The following is a 24,867-nucleotide window of genomic DNA, read 5'->3' on the forward strand; positions in this document are numbered from 1 at the left end:
TTATAGACCAAACAAATTTAGGTCCAATGTACTCACAGAATAGTTGGTGAGCATAAAACGATAAAAAATTCGACTTATTATCGATCGCCCGTTAAAAATAATGACGTCCTTAGAAACGTCACTGTCGATATCAAATCCGCACATTTATCCTTGAACTTGTGGCCATTGCAGGTCAACAGTTCCGGTAGATTCCAGAGTCTGGATGGACTAAATTCCCAGACATGAAATAGTCACGTCAGCCACTGCTCATGCAATCGGTTTCGTCTCAAGCGCTATTATTTGGGCCATAAAAAAAGAATAAACTTGAGGATGCAGTTTATGTTACGGAAATTATGTCCTGCATTTTTCTGACAAAGCGGAAGAACTGTATCATTTGTGGTGCGGGAGTGCAATTCTTATCAGTTTAAAAATAAAAATGATTCAGCTGATCGATTTCGAATTGAGCTCAGATAAGAAACGGAATTGAAGTTTGAGCGGATCTCTTTTGTTCGGATAAGAAATTTACAAAGTAATAGATTTGTTGTTCACTTGTATTTTTTTTATGTTTTGAAGTGGGACTTTGTTCTATTGACGTCACTATAAAATAATAAAAACCACATTTGTAACAGTTGCCACGCTACTGGGTTATGTAAAACACAATAAAACCACGTGCGATGGGGTAAACAAGCTTAAAAGCTCAAAGTAACGAAAATCGGTTTTAAAACTTCCACTAGTAGGAATACGCCAATTGAATAATTAACCTTCTAGACACACTTTCTAAGCTAATAAGACGTCATCCTCTGAATATATTTGCAAATATTGAATATTTAGTGACAACCGTATTTGAGGCTCAGGTAGCACTGCATCGTTACCAAGGAAGAAGACACAATTTAATTATATAAAAATTTATATTAAAAAAAATAAATTATTATAATATTCGGATAAATTAGAATAAATAAATATTCTAAGCTAAAATTACAATACACACAACTTCTGTGACAGATAATACAAATGTAACATGGTACACGCCATTGTGATGACATTTCCAATAGCGATGGTCATGTGCACCTTCCTGAAAGCTTTATGAATTGTCATATAATGAGGACAGTTCAAAAGCTCCCCAGGTACAAGTTTGCCAACTTCCATTCCAACTCCAGCCTGTGCTTCAATTCGGTTCTTTAAAGTCATCAGCTTCAGTAGTGGAGGTGTTAGGTACAAACGGATCACCAGCTCAATTAAAAAGCACAAGGTCATACCAGCAACCTATTCAAAATCAGAAAGTTAGTTTTGTACGGTTGAATGCAGGGACTTTTTCTTACCTGAACGGCAATTTCCGTTGTCCGTAGATGATAGTTGTGAGCACGAAGAAAAACGTAAAGTGTTATTAAACTCAAAATAGTATTCAGGAGGAAATATTTTGGAAATAACACTTTTTGTACATTGCCGAAAGTATGACGAGGTAGAGCAAAGTAGAGTGAAAGTCCAGAAATGAACGTCATCCAAAGCTGGGCGCCGAAATGGGCGCTGAATGAACCCATGTAGATGAGCGACCAAATTGGTGAATCCAACGAGCTTTTTCTATCAGAGGGAATCATCATTAAAGATACCATAATGACAGCTAACGCCGTGATTACATGAGCCGGTTGGGTCGTTTGGAACAGTATTCTGAAATGAACCGATAAGTAACAAGTTTTAATTGATAAGATTAAACTTTACTTGTAATAAATTGACTCCTGGAAAGTCTTGTACCATTCACCCATGGCGAAGAGTACCACTTTGGTGTAGTAGGTCGACAAAGCGAGGATATCTTCTTGATATGCCAGTTTGCCATTTTCGTTTATTAACTCCACTTTTTGCACTTTTCGGTTCGAGTCCACGTTTTGTTTGAAAGGACTATTGAGTTTGTCACTGGATGCAACTTTCCCCACGCACATTTTTCTTGTTTTTGGTAAAGCACTAACAACAGTCTGTGGTTGTTCAGAGAATGAACGACTCGATGAGGGTAGGTGTTCTTATATAGATATCCCACTCCCATTCTGCCGACGTAAGTAGTGTGTGACGTTTATCAGTCTATCGATAAGAAGTCATTGAGACGAGTGGAAAATCAATTACTAATTATTTATACTAATTATTTGTATTAACGAACTTGGATTTTCTCAATAATTTCCGCAGTTTTGACCGGAGCGCCGGCGTCATACTTATCAATCAACTAGAGTTAAATACATCAACAACACTTTATGTGATAATTATTTGGACGTTTGACCCATGAATGAAAGAGCAGCTCACGTGATTTTAATTAATTTCAACCAGAAATTTTACGAGCGAGCCGGTACTACTATTTGCTAAATTTGTTATTATTACAACGCATTTTGACGCGGAGTTTAATTAACACCTCATGTAGGTCGAACTCTCAGACTATCAGCCCATTACCTGTCGGATCAAGATTAATTATTTTGATTTTGATCGGAATTTGGACGAGAAAATTAAAAATTTCCACTGACGTGAATTGTGGTACTCTGGACTAAAGGAATTACCGCGAGATGTTCGTAAAATGATCAAGCATCTAACCACAATTTGGTACCGTTGACCCGAGTACCAATTGCAATAGTATTGTACAAACTATAACTGGTTCTACAAGGCCGTTTCCTGACGCATTTTTTTTTTGAATGGTGGTTACATTTTATGACCAAACCAATCATAAAAATTTTGCTAATTATGCAACGTTTCCTTTCCGATTTTTTATTGCAATTTTTAAATAGCTATTTATATTCGTTTCAGTGGTCACGTTGACTATTTTCACGTGATATTTTCGAGGAACATCTAATTTTAGCATTGAATATCGTTTTTGTTTCGGTAATTCTGAAGTTGATTTGGAATCTCCTGTCTACTCTTCCGTTACTGAAGTAGAAGTTTCCAGTGACGTGGTTCCATGAATGAAATTGCAAGGAATCACAACCGTAGCAAATTAAGATCTTGTCACGTACGCCGTTAAGAAAATAGAACACTGCAAGGGTTTATTAAGATTTTTTGCAAGAGTGCAAGTGTCCTATTCACGCTCTAAATTACAAAATTGCTTCCCTTCGCGTCACTGCTTTCTGCGAACCGAACAAGAGTAGGATGTATCTATTTTATTGTAAAATTACAGTACAAATCACGTCATATTTCTAACTTAACTTTTAACACAAATCCGCGTCAGGTGAGGAGAAAAACAGTCAAAAAGTCAAGTGCTTGGTTTTTCATCTTACTCTTATCTCGTATTTTTACAGATAAATTTCGAGTTCTAAGAATATAAAAACGATGGTCAGGTATTTTTCATTAAAAAAAACTGACCGACGAAGCTATGTGATGTATACGTGACTAAATCATAGTAATATAAATTCAGTTTATATCATTTGCATATCTAAAATTTTTAATTACTGACTTGTCAAAAGCGATGTTCACCTTCATGTGTACTTTCTTTAGCATAAGCCAGATGCTTGCGACCTACATCGCGAATTATTACCAAAACCGTTACGTGGAAAAGACGCCAATTTTTCAAAAAACGTTCCTTAAATTTTCTTATTATTTCTCTGATTTAGTCTTTAAAATAAAATAAAATTATCGGTCTTGGCTATGTTAAAAATTTGTTTCCTTCCGGTGATTTAATTCGGTTGATTTTATTATGTATTAAAGTCCATTTTTAGTTCTGTGTGCTCAATTTTAAAAAACAAAATTTGCAAGTAAATAATTAATTATAATTGACAATAGATAGTAGCAGCTACGACCATGACTCATTTATCATTTATGAATATAGTTGCTAACGAAATTTGTCATGTTTTCGATGAACAGTAGTAAGATTTCGATGAACCCGTTGACATTTATAATTAGGATCTTCGTAACTCAATAACACACGCTAAATTTTATCATTTTTGAAAGAACTATTAAGAAATAAGAAATTTACTAGACACAGTTGCAATTCTGATTGATCTTAGTTCAATCACCCAAAGTTGATTAACCTGCAATTATAACAATCACCGTGATATTGATAAAACCCGAAAATGAACACGTTCGGGTATGTAATTTCTTGTCTGTTGGCATGTCATTATGATATAATGTGCATGTTTTGATCTGCACGGTCTTAAAATCGTATAACCGCAAGACTAAAAAGGCAGTTTTTAAAAAACAGAGCATCTTTTTGGTGCGTGCAATGATAACATACATAATGCAAGCCAATTTAAAAATAACCGGGCAGCGACTGTCAGATAAAGATTCCCATTTATCATCCATCAGACCAAATGGTAAAGCCGGTAACACATGGTACTTATTATGGGATGAGTTGGGTTGTGTCATCTAGATGAAGATCGAAAAGGCAGTGTTTGCATAAGAAAAGGAGGAACTTTATACCACCACCAATGAAATTTGACGTTTCTAGACATAATGTAAAAGTCGACGATTTCATCCGAAGAATGTGTGGTGGAAAAGAAGGGGCGCAATGGAGTACGTGATCTTATCCTCGTATTAAGCAGCACCGTGATACAGTTTCTATTGCGAATTTGATGACGCGACTGTAGCGTACTGTTACTACCTTAATTTTGTATCAATACTTATTACCTAGAAGTAATTATTCATTTTTTTAGCGATATCGTTTTAATTACCGTTACTGTATAATAGGTGCATAACAAAAACGATTGCAGTGGCGGCGTTGCACTTCGGGGGCAAAGTCCTCATCAAAACGTTGAACCTGGTCACAACGCTGCAAAGAAATTCGCGACGGACGTCGGCGACGGCTGCTGTGAATTTATAACTTCATACCCCACCATGTTGTACTTTCATTTTTCCGTTTTCCTGGATTTCGCAACTATCACATGAAAATATTCTTTAACGGAAAAAATCCCCAAAATATGATAGTTAATAAATAAAATGTCTTCCTGTTTTTAAATGTTAATTGAAATAAGTACTTTTCCTGTAATTCCTGCATGGTCATTTTGTTATGATGTCATAGCTGAAAAACAGAAGCAATGTCTCATTTTCATGGAGATCAATCAAAACATATTGTTTAAAAATTCCATGGAAATTATCAGTCATATCGTTAAAAGTTTCCAGTGAGAAATCTGTAGTTTCAGAAAGCTATTCCATTACTGAGTGTTCAAAAAAAATCAGGTCAAGATTGCAGGAAAACCTGAAATTTTGACATCTGTCTTTGCTGGATTCTGCTAATTACCAATTGCAATTGTTTCGCTTTCATTGTAAAAAACTAACTGGAATTGTTTACACAGAATATGTAGTTTGAACTTCTTGTTATTTACCTAGAATAGAAACAAAACGGTTTGGAGAAATTCTTTACGTTGAACACCCTGTATAAATATGACATTAAAACAAAAATTTCCCATTCACTTTACAATTCTGCATTATCATCTTATCTGTATAAAAATAGTCGCGTCAGTTTTTATTTAAATGTTAATTATTCTATTTATATCAATATTATTGGAATTAATTAAAATTTTCCCGTAGCGATTCAAATTGGCGCTATGAAAAAAATGTTTGATAGGAAAACACGAGTTGGGGTTTTCGAATTATCATTTTTAGATACATAAACATGATTGTGGTTTAAGTCAAAATAAAAATGAAAGCTTGCGGTTTTCACAGCACTAATAAGAGCAGCTTTCTATATATTACTACGAAAAATTGATTTCGAATTTTGGTATTACCATTAATGGCCCTGATCTAGGAAACGCGACGCTCAAAGTTAATTAATAATTTTATTTCTTTAGATACAACCATAAAATACTAATTCCGCACTTAGTCACGAAACGCGTGGTTTCAAATTGTGTAATTGTGACATAATGCCAATTTAATGATTGATTTTATGATTTTACCTCGTATATCTTATCCATTTTTTCCGTGATATTACAAAATTCGTTCGTTCGTTGATTTTGTCGATCAAGTGAAAAAAAAAATTATATTTGAAGAAAATAACGATGTATACATACACCATAATTAAAAAAACCTGAAAACAAGACAAGAATATCGTAAAGAATTTTAGATATAATGTGGAATTCATAAAGTTCGGAATGCGGTTTTAGGAACTAGACAGAGGATTAGGGTTCGTAAAACTTAACAGGTAAAAAGATTGCACATAAAGTGAGTTTATGTAATCTTTAGTGAAGGGATAACTTAAGTAAAAAGCTTTGGTATTTTCTCATTGAAATATTTATATTTAATTTTGTTCGTAATTTAACACTCTGTCTCATGAGATAATAAAGTTGTAGGTCTATCGCTTTCCAAATTCTTTAGATCATTTTCCAGTAGCGTCATGTAAGAAGTTTGCAAGATTTGCCTTCCAAATCAAAACGTAGTTATCCATTATTGTGATTTAGTTTAAATCGATTTTAATTAATTTTGTAAGTACCTACTACACGAATCGTGACGCACTTTTCTCCATACTTTGCGATTTTTAAAGATAATTTCCAAGAATATATCCTACTTATCCAACTGTCCTCATAATAATAAAATTTTTTGAAGTTTGTATAATTTAATATAAATTTAATCGGGTTTGTTTTAAATATTGTAATCGTTGAATTATCAAACATCGGTACAAACTTCCTCTTAATTAAAATAAACAATACGTGCAAATTGCACTCATGTTTTGATGAGTGATTTTATTTTGGCATCGATTAAATCATTTTTATCTTTATCTCAAAACAGCATGCGACCACAACGTGAGTTTTAATGCTACTTAAAGATTTCAACTATTGAAAACAAGGAAAGTTTTTACAATAGTCGGAACTTTGAAACTGGCAAGTGTAGATATTTATTTATTGTTTATTTGCAATAATGCAAAGTGTGATGATCTGATGATATGTTATCTGTGGATATTTTTTTCTATTTGTCAATCTTAATCCTTAATTATAATCTGGGATGACAATAAAGGGATCTCATGGTGACTTTACAAGTGGACCGTGAAATAATAAAGCAAATAAGATAAGGGGTGACAATTAAAATCAGTACTAAGTAAATATCGACTTGATAACACCGAAGAGTCCTTGATGGGATCGAGTAGGTCCTCAGGGACAAAAATATACTTTCTTTGTATCATAATGATATTATCTTGAGTTTATTAAAATGAGATATGAATAGTACTAGTAGATTTATCTAAGATTACCGTTTCACGAAATGGCTAGACTTTCGACCTTATTGTACTACGATAGAAGCCCTGTTAGAAAATGGTGTCAAATTGAATTAAGTTCGACTACAAATTTAATTTAACACGGTATGTACATGTACATATATTTGCGAGACGTGACTATTGACATTATTTGTTACTTTTATTGATTTATGATTATGATATATCAATCATTTTCAACAATCGTGGTAGACTTCCTTTAGTATATCGAGATATTATATAAAAATTAACATTCCATGGTATTTTATTTGGTAAAACAATAGTGAAATTGGCATTTTTAAAAATTGCACCAAATTTTTAAATATTGCCAAACGGATTTCGATCTTCCTGTGATAAGCTTCAAATCCCCTTATTGATAAAATTATTACAAAACATACTTATGCATTTGGAACACCTTTACGTTAAGTAGTACAGCAAATATTAGCTCTTTGACGATCAATGAGGAAATTTATTCTAGAAAATTCAGTATTTCATTTCCTTCTCATACTTTCCTGACAACTAATTTTGAAATTTGATTTTGATAAAATATATTAAGTAATTACCATCAAACTTCAATTTTAAATTACTTGATTAGCTGTCTTCGTATTTTGTCGTAATTCATATAAATTTCTGTTTGGTGAACAAATACTTGCTTTATGAATTAACACACATTTAAACTATTTTAGTGATATTCTAATATTTGTGACATCATTAGAAGCTACTGGGTTTTAGGAAAAGTCTCATTTTAACTCATTTTAATTTTTATTATTTATCGCAATGTTAAATAACAGTACTTTATCGACTCGTGCGATATGACAGCATTGTTTTTTTAAGCACGGATTAAAACAAAGCTCAGATGAATTGTCGGTTCACATGCGATATCTCAGTCTGGAAAATAAATATTTAATTAAATTCTGTTATAAAATTACCCAACACAATTGCAAAACGTTAAAAACACTGAAGAGTTCATAAGATTAATCTTTAGATGATGTTATAAATCTAGATAATTGACAATTGAAAATGAATAAATAAATGAAGTGCATCTCAACATGTGCTGTTGACCATTGAAGATAAATTAATTGGAGATAATTTTATCAACACAATTGATTTTATTTGATAGTCCTTATAAGACTTGATGGGTGCTGGAGTATAGTAAATTGACTAATAAAATAAATTTTGATGATGAATCACACCATAAATCTGAATCTTGGTAAAAATGAAGACATATGGCTCTCACAGGAATGTTGTGTAGAAGTTTAGTAATTTAATCTTTAAATACGTATCTGAAATACAAAACGTTTGTATTTTTTTTCTTCGTAAATTAATAGTTTAGGCAACCAAGAATACGACTTGAAGGGATCGGTACCAAACTTCACTGCATTATATAAATCAGTTTAGCTCATTTTAAATAAAAGAATGCGCTTCTTTCTTCAAATTAATTTATTACAAAAAATATCATTATCTGTGTACATAATAAACGTGCATATCTATCAGTAGGTGAGAAATTATATCGAAATTTAACCAAAATACACTGAAGGAAGACCTTTATCTAACTGTAATTTACAAACCTAATTACAAGCACAAGTTTTTCTAGACTTTTTCGAGTAGTTTTATAAAAATTGAAGTATTGTGCAAAAACTAATCAACTCTGCGTCATTTTCTAGATACTTTGATACAGTCTATTATCTACCAATGATTGATTTCGTAGTAGAAATGATTACAATCACCTAATTTGTACATTCGAGTCCTTAAATGGGCACTATTTTTATATTAATCCCAAATATGATAAAATAGTAGCAACTACAAGAACAGAAGATATTTGTAGTCTCGAAGCTTCGTCATTTAAGTTGGTGCAACACTGTGAAGCTACTTGTAAGACTTTAGGATAGTAATCATTCCAAAATTCGAAAGCTTTATAATTAACTTTCGCACTGTTACTCATATTGAAGGATCCATCCATGATTAACATTTGCGGATTTTCTGGTGTAAATTGATCCCATCTTATGGCGTACAAACTCCCGTTCGCAGGATTAGAAGCTTTGGCGAAGGTAGTCCAAAAACTCATCATGATTTCTGAAATTCGCCTATCTCGAATATCCCAGTTGTTAACACCCTCAAATTCTTGCCAGTACGGGATTCCCCAGACATAGATTAAATCGTATAAATGGGGTACTGAAACCCAATCTGGGAGAGTTTCAATAACCCATGAAGTACTAGGCTTCAAATCAAACCGGTACACAAAAGTTGGTGCTTCTTTTCCGATGAAACTTGCCTGGAGATAAGTAGAAGCTGCGTAGTTTTTTTCAGTGGTAAAGTCTGCAACAATTCTTCTTAGTGTATCCAAATCTTTGACTCCAGAAGATGCTCCTGGCCTGTAGAAGAACATAACAGCGTCTGTCACCTGTTCGTAGTTATTCGTACATTCGCTATTATTGTTCGCAGGGATGTCCGAACTGACGATTTCAGACAGAATTTGTTGGAGGTTTTCATTCGTTATGTTGCCTGTAGTGAACTCATCAATCAAATTTGTGTATCCTAGAATCTCCTCCATGTTTGTATAACCAGTCAGGAAAGGAATTTTCGTGAATTCCCCTTGTTCAAACGAGTTGTTCGGAAGGTCCGATAGAAACGCTGACGTGCTATTGCTTAAATTAAGATCCAACAAAGGTCTCCAGTTAATATTCGACGTCATTTCAACCAAAGGTTTTCCATCGAGGTGTCTCAAACAATCAATGAAAGCGGAAGTCGGTCTTCGATCACAAGACGTAACTTTAGAGAGTTGATCCAACAAACTTTTGTCTTCTTTCGGGTCTTTTACCATCGCTGGATTCAAGAAACTCCCACTCATAACGATAGCTTTGTTAAAAAGCTTCCGAGACGTTGGATTGATCATGTGCAGACCAATACTAGTACCTCCAGTCCCATAACCCATCAAAGAAATATTTTCGTCGTTACCACCGAATAGTTTGATGTTGTTTTTCACCCATGCCAAGGCAGCTTGCTGATCCAACATACCGAAATTCCCGGGGGATTCTCCGTCCATTGTTGTGAAAAAACCCATGATACTCAAACGCCAGGTGAAAGTTACCAGAATAACGCGGAAGCGGTACACCAGAGTGTGGGGGTTCCACATTGAGGCGGAACCAGTGGTGAAATTCCCTGGGTGGAACCATATTATGGTCGCGAAGCCCGAAACCGGCGGACTCCCTGCAAATTAAACCGAATTAGAGGGTGGTAATAAAATGGCAAAAATTGTTTAACATTTGTTTGTTCAACCCCTGATTCTCCAACAACCCTTAATCACGTTTTACGCTGCGTTCTCATTCATGATCATCCCTTGAGCAGATAATACTCACACTTACTCATGAAATTCCACTTTCCCCCTCTTCCGGATTTGTAAATACTTGTTATTGTTTTGAGGAAACTAGACGACCTTCATAGTAAAGAAGCGTGGGAATTTGATCTTGGATCACTTTCACTTACCCCGAGAAACTTGTTTAGGCAGTTTTCGGTCGAAGCAGTTTTTAGAATGAGTCATGAATGGGTACGCAAGAGTAGTATTGGTTGTAATAAAAACGGTATAAAATAGCTCTGGAAATCGCAATAATGTTTACGGTTTTCCATGTGTGTGACACGTCGTGATTTAGTCGTTCAGCGTTTAGTACATAATTTTTTCTAGAAGAATTTTTTGAAATTTTAATAGCCTCCGTTGCAGTCGTGTTTAAAACTTTTTTTTCCATTAAATCACTGCAAAACATTGTGCAGTTGTTTTAAAATTAGCACCTGACGTCAGAAACCCACATCCATATATTGTTTTTATGGAGGTATCGTAGTAAAAACAACGTAAATCCTTTTAACTTGAATTTTTAATTCATTATTTGTCGTCTATGCAATAAAATCTCTAAAACAGCCGACAAGTCACGCTATACCTGCAGTGCTAAATCTTTAGGTTAGTGACATTCAAATTTTCTTTTTTTTTCGGTTTTGTTCGATAAATCGATGTCTCGCAATCAATGCGACAAGTTTTTATCAACTCTCAAGATTAAAAACTCATAAAATTAAGCAAATCTTGACGTGTAGCTGGTCAACTGCGAGATCGAGACAAATTCGAGCACGCGATTTGTGCTTTAGGGAACTGAACTGCAAATTTTATTTTCTTGATGCGTGCCAAGGGCTATAATGAGGTAGAGACACGCTATAAACCAGCATTTAGCATTACCTACGTCCGGTCCTGTTCGCGTATGCTTGGTTTATGTCCATGCGATGGGCATTGTCCATCGAAGTCCAAGAAATAAGGCGTTAGCGAAAAATCAATAAAATTATTGTTTATTTCTTTACTGCTACTACCCCTGTATTTATAACTGATTTCTTTTGTCTTTAATCTCCATCAAATCATGCGGCTTGTGACGCCAAAATGACACGAAATATTCTAAGTCACGAGTTCAAGGTTAAAAAAATGTATTTTCACGTAAGAAATTAAAATATACGATTACTTTTTTTGATATGACTCATGCGAGCGGATTAGGGGAAACCCGGCGAAGTTGGGAAATGGAAATGAATCACGTGATTGGTGCAGACGGCTTACAGGTTTCTGGAATATCGTCATAAATGTCATGCGAACGCGATTTGGAAAAACGAGTGGGTCAAGGACAAGAAAAAAGTAAAAATTATATACAAAGCATTTTTAACTTGGCCACATTCTGCATTGATTAGGAAGGCTATAAACGTCCCTCTAAACCACTTTTGTGTTTTGCGAATAAAACAACACGACTTTGCTTGCATGCAAAGACCAAGTCTAATTATTTTTTCAAACTTTGCAGGACTATTTCGTGCTTGCAGTGTTGATATAAGTTAAGTTTTTTGTCACAAATGGTGGATGCGCCGGATCTTTGGACTCTCTTTGTGAGTAATAATTCTCGAGTCCAAAAAACTTTACCTTAGTCAAAAACAGCGTTCTGCCAGTGCCGTAGCTCCGAATGGAAATTAGTTATTGATTCGAAATAAAATATACCCTTTGCGAGGTATTTACGTCTTTATGACATGAAATGTTAAAAACGTATAAGAAACATGTTTGAATTCCACGAATCTTGTAAGTATTTCTCCGGAAATAAATTGTCGAAATATAAACTGTGCATAAACTAACAAGTTGTGCCAAATTAGACCAAGTAACGCAACTGAGATAGTTGCTTGGATATTTCGGTGTCCCTTTATAGCTTATAATGTCAAAGCTTGATATTACGATAATATAAGGTCACTGAGTACGTTTCTTGGGGGAAAAGAGCGGTTGTAATTACAAGCTTTGTCTTTTAATGGTGCTAACGAATAAATTGGAAGAGTTGTAAGCAAATTTGTTCTTCTTTAATTGTATCACGAACGCCTGGATTAAAATATTCATTCATGAATATTTCAAGAGTTGCTAAAAAGCATGAAGTGGCAGAATAAGTGTGTAAACGATAAATAATATTTAAGTGAGACACGCTTCTTTGGGATAATTAAGTGACGTAAATTTATTCAATTATTCGTTTATAGATTTTTCTTACCATAAGGCACGAATATATTTAAGTAAAGACAATCTTCATCGGTCTCCATTTCGCCATGTTGAGGAAAAATCAGATCCATAAACGGTTTAGCTTCATCTCTTATATCTTTAGTTGTTTGTAAACACGCTGGTTTATATTCAGTGAAGTTCCGTGGCTCTTCCCAAGTCTCCAAATTCGCGGTGTCAGGAGGAGCAAACCTGAGATCGTCAAGCGGGGGCACAGCATAGGGAACTCCACAATATCCAATAATTTTCTGAGATCTATGCCTCGCGATGATTTTCCCTTGCATTGGTCCCTGTCCTGGTACGTTCACTGTCGGGGGATCCCTTGCAGCAAAACACGTACAAAACATAAACATACAAAACAAGTTAAGTTGTGACATTTTCCACCACCTTCACTTCACACTTCTGTCTTTCGGAAAGCAAGGGGTGAGACTGCACAATCCTGCCGAGTTCTGATTTAACTCCGCGCGATATATTGCGTGATGACGCTTTCCCCCAAGTTTACAGCGATCAATTCAGGAATTTTAGCTTTATGGGTCAAAAATACTACAACTTATAAATCAACTTGGTTCGAACACGCGGAAACCTCATTTCTGGACTTTATTTAACTTATCTACCGAAGGACACACCCTTTGAATTCCGTGCCAATAAAATCAGGAATGAGAGTCACTTTAGAGCTGAGTTATGAAAAATTTCTCGGATCCGGTCCCACCCAGCGCCGGCAATTTGATTAGGAAATAGGATTTGTGATTTGAATTACTGCAATACAATAGGATGATAAATGGGGGCACGTTGTAAAACAACGCGTGTTAAAAAGTGTTTTTGATATTAAAGTGATCAAACAGGGTCAAAAGTCAAAATATATAAATAAAATCGTATTGTTACTCTCAGATCGCTCGCGCTGTATTGCTTATCAACTCTTGTTGATCTTGCTTTATTTTTATAGTCGGTTATATGACCAACAATACATTGAGCGCAACGTTCAGTTCGCTGAAAATCGCACGAGTCGACGAAGCTACCGCTACTCCGTAAGACTTTTGAGATTTCGTATTTTGACAAGTTTATGTATGGTTAATGTAAAATTCATTTTTAATATTAGGCATGACAAAATATTAACGTATCAGTATTTTATTATTTCAAATGTAAGAAGTTAGTGTAAGTGTGCAACAATGTTGATAGCCATACCAAAGGAATTTAGAAAATACACGAAGAATTGTCAAAGTTTGAAAAAGATTTTGCGAGATACGTGCTGTGCATTGGATGATATTAGTTGTAATTTGCAATTAGGAAGTAATCTTTTGTTGTATTTTTGTATTTTTGTATTAATGTTTGTTGACCTTTAGGAGAAATCAAAGAAGATCTGTTAAATCAAGATGTGATTGATAAGTTACACAAGAAGCTTGATACAACACCGACACTATTAGTTTTTGGGCAAACTTGTCACTCTAAGGCTCTGTTTGTTAACAATCTGTTGGATCTGATTATTTTACCGTTGTTTGGAAGTCATTGGCGTTTTGTAAGTTACAAGAATAACGTTTGTTTCTTACTGTTTGTTTTATTAGATCACTTTTAAATATGGACATTCAAAGAATATACGTTTAACATGGGGGCACGAGTATGAAATCGTTGAAAAACTGAAGGCTCATGAGAAACCTTGGGTCACTATACCTGAAGAAGATCTCCAAAGAACTGGAGATGAAACTTGTGCATCCTTGGAAGTAGAAGTATGTCATCTCTTACTCAAAGACAACGCAAATATCATGGTACCCCCAGACTGTCATATTGATAATTTGTCAGAGCTTTTGAATAAGTACATGGATAACATTTTGCCTGTGATAATATATGCTGTGTCTGAAGATATACTCAGTGAATCTGTAAGTTACCAAACTTAAAATTGCACAAACGAAACTTTTTTTTCTAGAATATTCAAGAAATTCGTAAATTGAAAGAAATATTTAAGTCCCCTTTTTTATTTGTCAGTGTGTCTAATATTGAACCTGCCCAAAGTACAGACTCTTTGACTGAGTCTGAACAACATTTGGTAGAGTGCAATGGTGGCCAAAAGAATTTAAACAAGCTGCAGAATTTGAGAGATCAATTAGTAAGTTTAGGTGAGTGACACACGGAAATTTAGATTGTAGTAGGAGGCCTTGCGTTAAGTTGACATGTTGGTAGCACTGGTACGACGTATCTTCACTGTCATCACACTGAAATTGTCAGTAGAGAAGACAGGAAGTGTTATAGTAAACTTTCGATAATTTGGAATTCAAGGAACCTGGCAAAAAGATCAAAATATATTGTGATTCAAATAATTGAGAGAAGGAGAAGAACAAATCAAATAAACGAGAATTTCAAGGCAAACAGACAATAATCTGAATAAACAAACCAGTCATAAAAGAGAGCTTAAAATCCAGTAACAACAAAATATCGTAAAACTTATGTTTTGTAAACTATGAATTCTTCTGGTTAAAATAATTTATGCTACGACGAAACTTCCAATAACCCTTTATTAAAAGAGTCAAAAAATCAAATTTTAAAGCTGCAATGGAATTTTTAAGAATGGCTTGTTTAGAAGTTTTCTGTTTTTCTTGCCCGCTTACGCCAGACACTTTAAATAAACGAGAGTTCCGGAGAAAAATTCAAATTATAGAGTGTTGGCGGGAAAAAAGTTCTAGATTTTACTTCAAATTAACGAGGGGACCAAAATAAATTGAAATTTTTCATTTTGTCGAGAGAAATCGAGGGGACTGGGGAAAAACTTCAAATTATCGAGAGTCTACTGTACCAACACTTTCTAGGACCTAATTCTAATAAGTAAAATATATTACAATTAGGACAAATCAAGCGTTACAAGTAGACAAAATTCACTGTAAAGACGACTGAATTCTTAAAAAAGATCTGACGTGTTTAAAAAAACAAAATCGCAGAGAGTAAACTTTTTATAATAGTTTATAATAGTTATATCACAGGCTTTAGTTGTGTTTTTTAGGATATTTGAATGATGCGGACTCTACAAAGACTGATGAACTAATCAAGAGAAAATCTTATTGCCTGGATTGTTCAATGAACAACACTCTAATCTCAAATACCCAAATGAATGATGATTTTATTTTGTATATCCAAGAAGTCTTGAAATCTAGTATACTAAAAATGGCTGCCTTACTCAGTGAGGTACCGTTTTACCACTTTCTTAATTTTGTACTTAAACTGAGACATTCCAGATTCATAGTCAGTGCTTACGAAGATTCATTTTATCAGCTTTTGACATGGCGCGTGAAATACAAATAACTCCGAAACGTATCGGATATGCTCAAGATATTGAACTGAAACTCTACAATAAACTAATGAAAATAGCTGGCGAACAACAAGAAGAGATCACTGGGATAATCCAACGGAGTTTGCAAGAAATGAAACTGAATGTCAGTGAAGTTTTGGAAGGATACAACAGAAGTAAGTCTTCATTACTATTTTATTGTTTGCTCAATGAGTTTATAGATGAAGACCATCAATCTACGAAAATGGCAACTTTGGAAATTCAGCAATTGGTGCTGAAAAGACTTCGCAATTCCGTTGCAACACAGATTGTCCAATCAGTGGGTTGTTTACAAGAGAGTTTCACTGGAACCCTCCAGAGATGTTTAGAAAGTCTTGAAAAAAACTGCCATGATCTTGAAGGGAATTTATCCGCGTCTGATGCCGTCAAGCAGATTCTGAGTGCTGCGTATAGCATTGATCTAAAGTCGTCAACTTCGTTTTCTGTCGTCCATACTTTCATGGATCGATTGAGAACTCTACTGGCGAATTTTATAATGCCTTGGTCTTCTTCACAAGTTCAGTGTAATGTCCAATGGCAGTTACAGGTTGTGACTAATATTATAGATTCTTTGAGCGCGTCAAAATTGGCGAAGACCATTTCAGCGCAGGTAAGATCTAAACTCGGTTGTTATTGCAACACTGTTTTTGTCTAGTTCCAGGAACATGTCAAGATGTCCCATGATGCCTTTCAAAGTGCTATACGTTCCCTGGAAAATCAACTTTCGGGACAACTGGAACAAACTGAAGAGCAAAGAATTCTGATCCGCAAGCGACACGCTCCAAGATTTGCTCGATTAGCCCTAGAAAGTACTTCGTTATGTGATTTGGTGGTTTGGGGGATGCCCAAACAAATTCGTGAGATTGGTAGGGGGCAATATGGGGTTGTCTCGTCGTGTGAACCATGGGCGGATATTGACCCATGTGCTTTTAAATCTGTTGTCCCTCCCGATGAAAGACACTGGAATGATCTTGCTATGGAGTTTTATTACACAAGGTTTTCTGAATTTGAGTTTTTGTTCATGTTGTGATTGTTTGGTTTGTAGGACCATTTCTGAACACCCCCGCATTGTGAAATTGCGAGGTTCTGTGATAGACTACACTTACGGGGGAGGAAGCTCGCCTGCTGTTCTTCTGATAATGGAACGCATGACTCGCGACTTGCACTGTGGGCTACGTAATGGTTTATCTTGGGCCACTAGGCTCCGAATTGCGATAGACGTCGTTGAAGGGATCCGATATTTGCATTCACAAGGCCTAGTCCACCGAGACATCAAACTGAAGAACGTCCTGGTAAGAGTACAACAAAAAAGACTTACAAATCTAATTTTCTATTAGCTTGACAGTGAAGACAGAGCCAAATTGACAGATTTTGGTTTCTGCATCCCTGAAGCCATGATGTCAGGAAGTATAGTTGGGACACCTGTTCACATGGCTCCTGAACTTCTTTCCGGTCATTACGACTCCAGTGTTGATGTTTATGCCTTTGGAATTTTATTCTGGTACATCTGTGCCGGACAGGTGAAGCTACCGAATCATTTCGATCAGTTTCAAAACAAAGAACAGCTGTGGAAGAGTGTTCAAAAAGGTAAGACCACGTTAGAGATGGTACGATTTGCTATTTTTTTCGTTTTAGGGATTCGACCTGAATGTTTGGCACATTTCAATCTCGCTTGTTGGAACTTGATGGAACAGTGTTGGGCTGCGGAACCGGCAGAAAGACCTCTACTAGGATACGTGCAACCACAGCTGGAAGCTATTTATACTAGTGCTAGATCTGAAGCTGGTTAGTCGCACCAACTTCTAGAATCGTTTCTCACTTTTTGTTGTTGTAGATTCCAAATAGGGGTTGTGGAGGATTTGAAATGAAATTACTTTTATTAACTTAATGAACTTATTGTATATATGTTTTTTTGTAAATTATTTGTATTGCATATATTTTTTTTACATAAAGTTGAATGATCTGCTTACCATTTTTTTATGAGCTCCTTGGTCAGTGACGGACGAAACTCGTGTCCTCCTGATACTCGATTTTGGAATTCTTGATTAGTATTAGGAGAGCAGGAGGTACGAGGAGGTCTTAAGTTGCTGAAAAATTCTCGATTTTTGCAATTCTTCATTAGTATCAGGAGAGCAGGAGGTACGAGGAGGTCTTAAGCCGCTAAAAATTTTTCGATTTTCAATTCTTGACTAGTATTAGGAGAGCAGGAGGTACGAGGAGGTCTTAAGTTGTTGAAAAATTCTCGATTTTTGCAATTCTTCATTAGTATCAGGAGAGCAGGAGGTACGAGGAGGTCTTAAGCCGCTAAAAATTTTTCGATTTTTAATTCTTGACTAGTATTAGGAGAGCAGGAGGTACGAGGAGGTCTTAAGTTGTTGAAAAATTCTCGATTTTTGCAATTCTTGATTAGCATTAGGAGAGCAGGAGGTACGAGGAGGTCTTAAGTTGCTGAAAAATTCTCGATTTTTGCAATTCTTCATTAGTATTAGGAGAGCAGGAGGTACAAGGAGGTCTTTAGTTGCTAAATTTTTTTCGATTTTTGCAAATCTTCATTAGTATCAGGAGAGCAGGAGGTATGAGGAGGTCTTAAGTTGCTGAAAAATTCTCGATTTTTGCAATTCTTGATTAGTATTAGGAGAGTAGGGGGTACGAGGAGGTCTTAAGCCGCTAAAATTTTTTCGATTTTTCTTGATTAGTATTAGGAGAGCAAAAGGTACGAGGAGGTCTTCAGTTGTTGAAAAATTCTCGATTTTTGCAATTCTTGATTAGTATCAGGAGAACAGGAGATACAAGGAGGTCACAAACTCGTTAAAATTCGTGAAAAATTCTCGATTTTGGTAGTTTTTGGGAAAATAAAGACCTCCTCGTACTTCATGTTCTCCTGATACTACTCGAGTATTAGGAGAAAATGAGAATGGAGAAAAAATAATCGGCTGCATATCTGCTAAGGATTGGAGCAATCAGGAGATGATAAAAACTTAGAGAAATAATCATGAATATATTTCGAGATTACAATTTGAACAATGTTATGTACAAATTTTACAAATAATCAGTCTAGTCGAAAATTTAAAATGCTCTGGCCGGAATGAATAGTAAACATCTTACGGCATGAGAGATGGGGCAATTTTTTTCCAAGCAAGAAAAGACAAGAGAAAAGAAAGTAAAAGTATTAGTAAATATGAGTAGTTAAACAAGCCAAACTCTGCTAGTAAAGAAAACGCAACCTTGGTTCCCTTAAAAAACTAATAAATGTCACCTTACTTTCTCTTTAAAATTTAGGAAGAAGTCGCCCCATTACCAGTAAAATTGTCAGAAATAAATTAAAATACAAAATCTACCAAGGAACGTTTTTACATAAGATTAAAATGCAAATAAAATAAATGAACGGCAAGTTATAGTTAAAGGCACAATATGTAAAATTGAAATTCGCTTATATCTTAATAAAAAGCACCCGGCTTCGCTTTAGGTAATTTTACATATTGTGTATCACATGGTTATTTGAATTTCGTGGCGCAAAGTTATTCTTACGGTTGTTACTGGAACCAATTTTGGAAGTTTGTAAGAATAAATTTCCGCCTTAAAATTTCAGTGTCCCCTTATTATTGTTAGATTATATTGCAGTATTACAAGTAACCTAGATCATAACATAGAGGTAACATAAAATTAAAGTACAATAAACAATGAATATAAAAATATACAATAAATAATGAAGCAAATGAAGATTTTAGGTAACAAACAGATTGTTGCTGGTTCACTGACATTCAGTGTTTTTATTAAAAAACCTACGGTTAATACGTTTGATTTAAAAATACGTTAACAATAAGACTGGTTTTGAGCAAAGCGTTTCACCTGACATTATTGCCGGTACCAGTTCAATACCAAATTATTTTGCTAATAAATTTATCAGCTTTGGTTTTCAAACATACAATTTTAAATAAAACAATTCAGTCGCTCATTAAATTTACGTTGAAACAAAACATTCTTTTGTGTTTAAAGCACAATATAAAGTGATTTAATAACTTCTAAATCCGTCAAGGCAGTGAGAAACACTATCACAAATCTTTAAATACAATTTGGTATTAGGCAACAATTCTCATAACATAGGCTCAATATATATTTTAATTTGATAACATTTTAATCAAAAACACTCTACTTAAGAACTTTTTTGATTTTCGAAAAAAATTCGAGTTACCTTTGCTGCGTAATCAAAGATCAAAATTTGGTGCAATTGTCAGAGTGACGGACAAACCTGATTCTTTGATTAAATTCACTATGTCGCCATGGCTCAGGTGCATTATTGCGATGTGGTTGACTGCTACGATGTGATCACCTACGCGAAGTTTACCACACTTTTCCGCTGGACTGTCCTCGATTAATCGCCCTGGAACAAAGAAAATACTCTTTAATCACCAAGCAAAAAATTTTAAACAAAAACTTTACTGCTCGCACGTCGCAGCTATAACAATTTTGTAATATCACCCCAAAAAAAAACACCACATTAGTCAGGCCTCCACATCATGCCACCTTTATGGAACTGATAACATTCACAATACTTGCAAATTGGAGAATAATAAAATTTCGAATTCCCAGTAGCAGTTTATGGTTAAGTGGCAATTTTTCTTATCGCTAACCATGTACTTGCTACTATAAATTCTATCCACAACCCGATATTAGAGAAGTTATTACAGTTATCAAGTTGGTAATAAAATACCGCAGTATAACTCTCAATACTTTTATATGTTTAAAACTTGAAAACTCACCAATGGTAGACCCTTGTTTGTTGGCTGATGATATGATGACAAACCCAAAACCTTCGTTTTCGTTCCTCTGCACTGTGACATCGTAGTTTGCCTCAGCATGCGGGGGCGACATGACTGGTAAATGCGTTGCCGGTGGCGGTGGAGGATTTTCATGCGGCCAGTTCACCCCCATAGGATATGGCGTCATCATCGGTGCTGGATAAACTCTCCGCCGTACCACCAAAGTAACCTGTCCTCTGGCGGCAGCCCCATTCATTAATCTCACTACTTGGCGATGGGAAGCCCTCAGAACTAAGAATCCGTCGACGCTAACTATCTCATCTCCTGATCTTATTCGCCCATCCATATCTGCAGCGCCTCCAGCTACAATATGCCCAACTGCTACTTGTGACTTATCTTCGATGCCTCCAACGATTCTGAAGCCGAAACCGGTTTCTTGGCGGTGTAAGACCACTGTGGTGGTGATGTATTCTGCGTTTCGTGGCATGTATTGCCAATAGTCAACACCGACGGTTTTCTTGAGGTTTGGTTCGTAGGAGTCGTTGTCCACCATGATGTTACGAGGGTTGGTACAATTATAGCAGGTGCAATCGTATTGGTGCATCATTAAAGCACCCCAGGAGTATTTGGTGTCGACAACTGGGGGTGGATAATCATAGGAAGGCTTATTGGGACCGTTCTCGGGAATTTCCAAGTCGTCTTCTTCTTCGGGGTTGTCGATGAGAGAAAGTCGGAGTCTTGAGCGATCAGGAGAAAAATTCTCATTGTTATAGTCACACTTAAACAACTCGTTGTTGGAGTTTGAGTTTAGGTCCTTGACTGGTGTTTTGGAAAGGCTTCTGGTGTCCACTAGTGGTGTTTTAGGGCGACTAGGTAACACCTCTCTTGGTTGTGTACTATAAATATCGGCGGTTGGTGTTTTACTACGATAGACGTTGTTGATATCTTTACCACCAAATCTATTATCTAACTTTCTTAACTTATTTCTAATATTTGGTGTTTTGTTTGTGCATCCTCTCTGAACACATATTGTTGCTTCACTATTGTATGGACAGTTCTTTAGTACTTGAACAACTTCATCGTGAGACATATTAACTAAGGATATATCGTTTATTTCTAGTAAAATATCACCTTCCATGAGATTCTTGCAACGCTGGCGGTCAAGGATCTGTTTCACTCTTTGGCCACAAGCACTGTCGGCTATGGTAAAACCAAAACCTAAATTACCCTTGACGATACGAACCCTTACTTCGACTTTTCCAAGGGTACAATTTCCTATTCCTTTGATTAAATCGTCGATATCATCCGAAGGTTCAAGTGTATTTTCTTCTTCTCGTGATATGTCATCTCCATCTAAGAAATTATAGTTTGTATCTAAAAGTCTCTTATCAGTGGGGACTTGTTGTAAATGCGAATCTACAGCAATCGTCGTGACAACTTCAGTATTCGGATCATTGGGGTCAAATGGCAATGGGTACCCCCTACACACCTCCAACGATACAGTCGACCCCACATTGATCGACTGAAACAATCTCACGATCTGTATATGTGTGTATCCCAAGACACAAGTATCATTAACATAAACTATAACGTCTCCAGTTTGAAGCTGTCCATCTAACCAAGCGGGGCCTTTAGGAACCACAGATTTAATCTGTAAGAACTCGTCGACTCCATCATCACCACCAACTATAGTAATTCCAAGACCTCGCGAAGACTTGACAAGAGACGTGCGAAATCGTTGTCCACATAACTCTGCAGGATCTTTAGTAAATGATGTACGACTTGCACGAGCGGAAGCTTGAGATGCTGCTCGTTTTGCTTGTATCACAGGATTTTCGTATTGAGTCCGTCTGTTTACGTGATCTATGAAATATGTGCCATAGTTAGGATCACTGATTTTCTCCCAACCATAAGGCAATTCGTCGTCTAAACAGTCTTCAAGAGATTTCTTTTGGAACTTAGAGAGGCGCGGGTCTAACCAATGTGACGTCCCCGTGGAGTGACTGCAAGGAAACATAATATTAATTAAGTAGGTAACAGAACTAGTGTAATGATACTGGACTCCAAGTTTTTCATGGAATGCTCATTGCATTCTTTAATAGTCCATTAAAGTGTGACTCAATTGAATTTTATCAGAGAATATTATTTCATTTTTATCAAGTAATTATTTTCTTAAGCCCCGTTTACGCGCTTAAGACATTTGCACAAACCATTTTATGAGTTGTTTCAACAAGCTAACTTATTCTTTAACAATTATTATTTGCACAAACTGGTTTGACTGTGTAAACGGACCTTTATCACTAGTTACTTATAAAGAGTGATTGCATACATAGTAGACAGTGTGTCTCTTTGATTGAAGAAATTTTATCTTGTTAGAGCTTCAAGTTATGTTACTTCAACATTGTCATATAAAACACATATCAGATATCCGAGGAAAATCCTTTATTGTCGTAATAACAATAACGTTAATATTCCAGTTTGTGGATGTTTTACGATCCTGTTGATGCAAAAAACTGAAATATTATAACGCAATTTCAACAGTTATTTTCAGCAAAATTCAACATAAAAATTAATAAAATCACAGGTATTTAACATGTAAATGTGGAAACCAGTCTTTAAACCAAAAACCCCAATTAAGATCTACGTTACCAATGGAAACAATTGTTTCACTCAAGCAAATAATCTGGAAGGCTGTGGGTCTTTTTAATTTCTTCTTATCTTGAATTTATGTAAAGCATTGGAAAAAATCCAAAACAACTTTTCAGTGTTTAATAAAATGTTTAACGACTGTTTTTGATAAGACTCCCCAAAGTGCATATAGAAGAAGTTGTAACTTACTCGATGAAGTAAATTTCCCCACTTTCAGTGTAAGCTTTCTCCCACTTTGGAGGCAAAGGCCCTAAAGAATCGGTGTCCTCATTATCATTATTTTGATTAAAATTATCTTTATCTTCTTCATAATAATTGGAAGTCTCAGCATGCACGCTATTATTGTCGGTTTCCACCTTCAAAGGTTGAGAAAGAGGAGTTTGGTCACTGTTGGTGTGACTCATCTTGAAAAAGTCTTCACATGAATTATGTCTTCTTTTACCAATCAATTACAGCAATTATTTTCAACATTATGTTTCCTATTAGAGTACCACACTCCTAGGTATTATTGTTTCCACTTCATTTATAACTCTGTTAACGTAAATATTTATTACAGGTTAAGTGCGTCCTTCCACATTTAAAGCCATTATTATTGTCAGTTCACGTAAACAAACGAATACTTCACATATCCTCCAACTTTTCGACACTTTTCTAATTAAAAAACCTGGCAAATGCTAGAAAATATCTTCGTTTTGTTGCTTCACTCTTCACTGTTTTTTTAACACCAACTCATAGATACCAACTGAACGTGGCTACGGCATCGATTTCACTACTTCGGCTCTTTAATCACAAGTGTCAAACGGATTTTTCAAAATCCAGCGCGGAATTTAATCACAATGACATCACCATAAATTACACAGTACAACACCGTTTTAGCGCACAAACTTCAAATCACTAATAACATCAATTTTTTTTTATAAAAGAAAGCGACACGAATCGAGAATTTTGAAGAAAGTGAGCGGCAAATTAATGTCGAACTATAATTGCTGTTTACTTAAATCACTGTCTTCACTTTTAATTAACATTCGCGTTGTTAATTAGGAGGTTTATGACTTTGTTTGCAGAAATCTTCATTCGTGCTTGCGCGAGTAACATTCTCGAGATATTGAAGCTCTTGTTGATGGATGAGAAAACTAACGGTCGCTTGTGAAAAACTTAATTATTTTTTTAAAAGTTTCATTGTCTTGTAATGAGGTGTTTAATTTAGTTATATACATTTCACATAATGGATGTATGACTGTTATTGTAACATTTGCGCGCCGATCTAAATAGAAAGTTTAGAACAGAAAACATGCCAACTTTTTTTTACCGAACACAGTTCCAACGTTCTGCGTAATTATTTCGCGACTTAAATAGCAAGGTTTCGTTATTTCAAGATTAGAAACTACAAAAAAGCTGATATGTGGAAAACGCACACGCATTTCAAAAAGGGACGAAAAAACAAACCTGTAGAGCAACCTCAATTTCACCTGATTCAAATGGA

At 35.4% G+C, this 24,867-nt stretch overlaps 4 protein-coding genes and 1 long non-coding RNA gene across 6 annotated transcripts; 2 read left to right on the forward strand and 3 right to left on the reverse strand.

The window, feature by feature from the left end:
- Positions 1-868: 868 nt before the first annotated feature.
- On the reverse strand, positions 869-2,010 carry LOC148167091 (transmembrane protein 205). Its single transcript, XM_088047551.1, has 3 exons — positions 1,696-2,010; positions 1,299-1,644; positions 869-1,242 (listed from the first exon to the last, which is right to left on the reverse strand). The coding sequence occupies exons 1-3, from the start codon at positions 1,911-1,913 to the stop codon at positions 955-957; spliced, it is 852 nt and encodes a 283-aa protein (XP_087903677.1). The 5' UTR covers positions 1,914-2,010; the 3' UTR covers positions 869-954.
- A 2,242-nt stretch (positions 2,011-4,252) lies between these two features.
- Positions 4,253-4,903, forward strand: LOC148167092 (uncharacterized). Its single transcript, XR_015770899.1, has 2 exons — positions 4,253-4,575; positions 4,630-4,903. It is a non-coding gene; the product is annotated as an uncharacterized LOC148167092 (long non-coding RNA).
- A 3,639-nt stretch (positions 4,904-8,542) lies between these two features.
- Positions 8,543-13,199, reverse strand: LOC148167093 (carboxylesterase 1C). Its single transcript, XM_088047461.1, has 2 exons — positions 12,661-13,199; positions 8,543-10,327 (listed from the first exon to the last, which is right to left on the reverse strand). Exons 1-2 carry the CDS (start codon positions 13,040-13,042, stop codon positions 8,886-8,888), a joined length of 1,824 nt encoding a protein of 607 aa, XP_087903587.1. The 5' UTR covers positions 13,043-13,199; the 3' UTR covers positions 8,543-8,885.
- Positions 13,200-13,698: 499 nt separating this feature from the next.
- LOC148167094 (dual serine/threonine and tyrosine protein kinase-like) lies at positions 13,699-17,941 on the forward strand. 2 transcript variants are annotated; one of them, XM_088047975.1, is made up of 12 exons: positions 13,699-13,952; positions 14,006-14,178; positions 14,225-14,536; positions 14,584-14,773; positions 15,652-15,833; positions 15,884-16,112; positions 16,158-16,585; positions 16,631-16,971; positions 17,021-17,267; positions 17,313-17,562; positions 17,611-17,760; positions 17,810-17,941. In XM_088047975.1, exons 1-12 carry the CDS (start codon positions 13,832-13,834, stop codon positions 17,818-17,820), a joined length of 2,634 nt encoding a protein of 877 aa, XP_087904101.1. In that variant the 5' UTR covers positions 13,699-13,831; the 3' UTR covers positions 17,821-17,941. The 2 variants fall into 2 exon arrangements, with proteins under 2 accessions (XP_087904101.1, XP_087904100.1); XM_088047974.1 differs by having other exon boundaries at positions 15,884-16,585.
- A 1,019-nt stretch (positions 17,942-18,960) lies between these two features.
- Positions 18,961-24,364, reverse strand: Magi (membrane associated guanylate kinase, WW and PDZ domain containing protein magi). Its single transcript, XM_088047869.1, has 3 exons — positions 23,574-24,364; positions 20,736-22,738; positions 18,961-20,356 (listed from the first exon to the last, which is right to left on the reverse strand). The coding sequence occupies exons 1-3, from the start codon at positions 23,786-23,788 to the stop codon at positions 20,181-20,183; spliced, it is 2,394 nt and encodes a 797-aa protein (XP_087903995.1). The 5' UTR covers positions 23,789-24,364; the 3' UTR covers positions 18,961-20,180.
- Between the last annotated feature and the right edge of the window lie 503 nt (positions 24,365-24,867).

Source organism: Gnatocerus cornutus, chromosome 10 (assembly GCF_029298725.1).
Source record: "Gnatocerus cornutus isolate USDA-ARS CGAHR chromosome 10, icGnaCorn1.1, whole genome shotgun sequence".
In the NCBI taxonomy this organism is placed as follows: Eukaryota; Metazoa; Arthropoda; class Insecta; order Coleoptera; family Tenebrionidae; genus Gnatocerus; species Gnatocerus cornutus.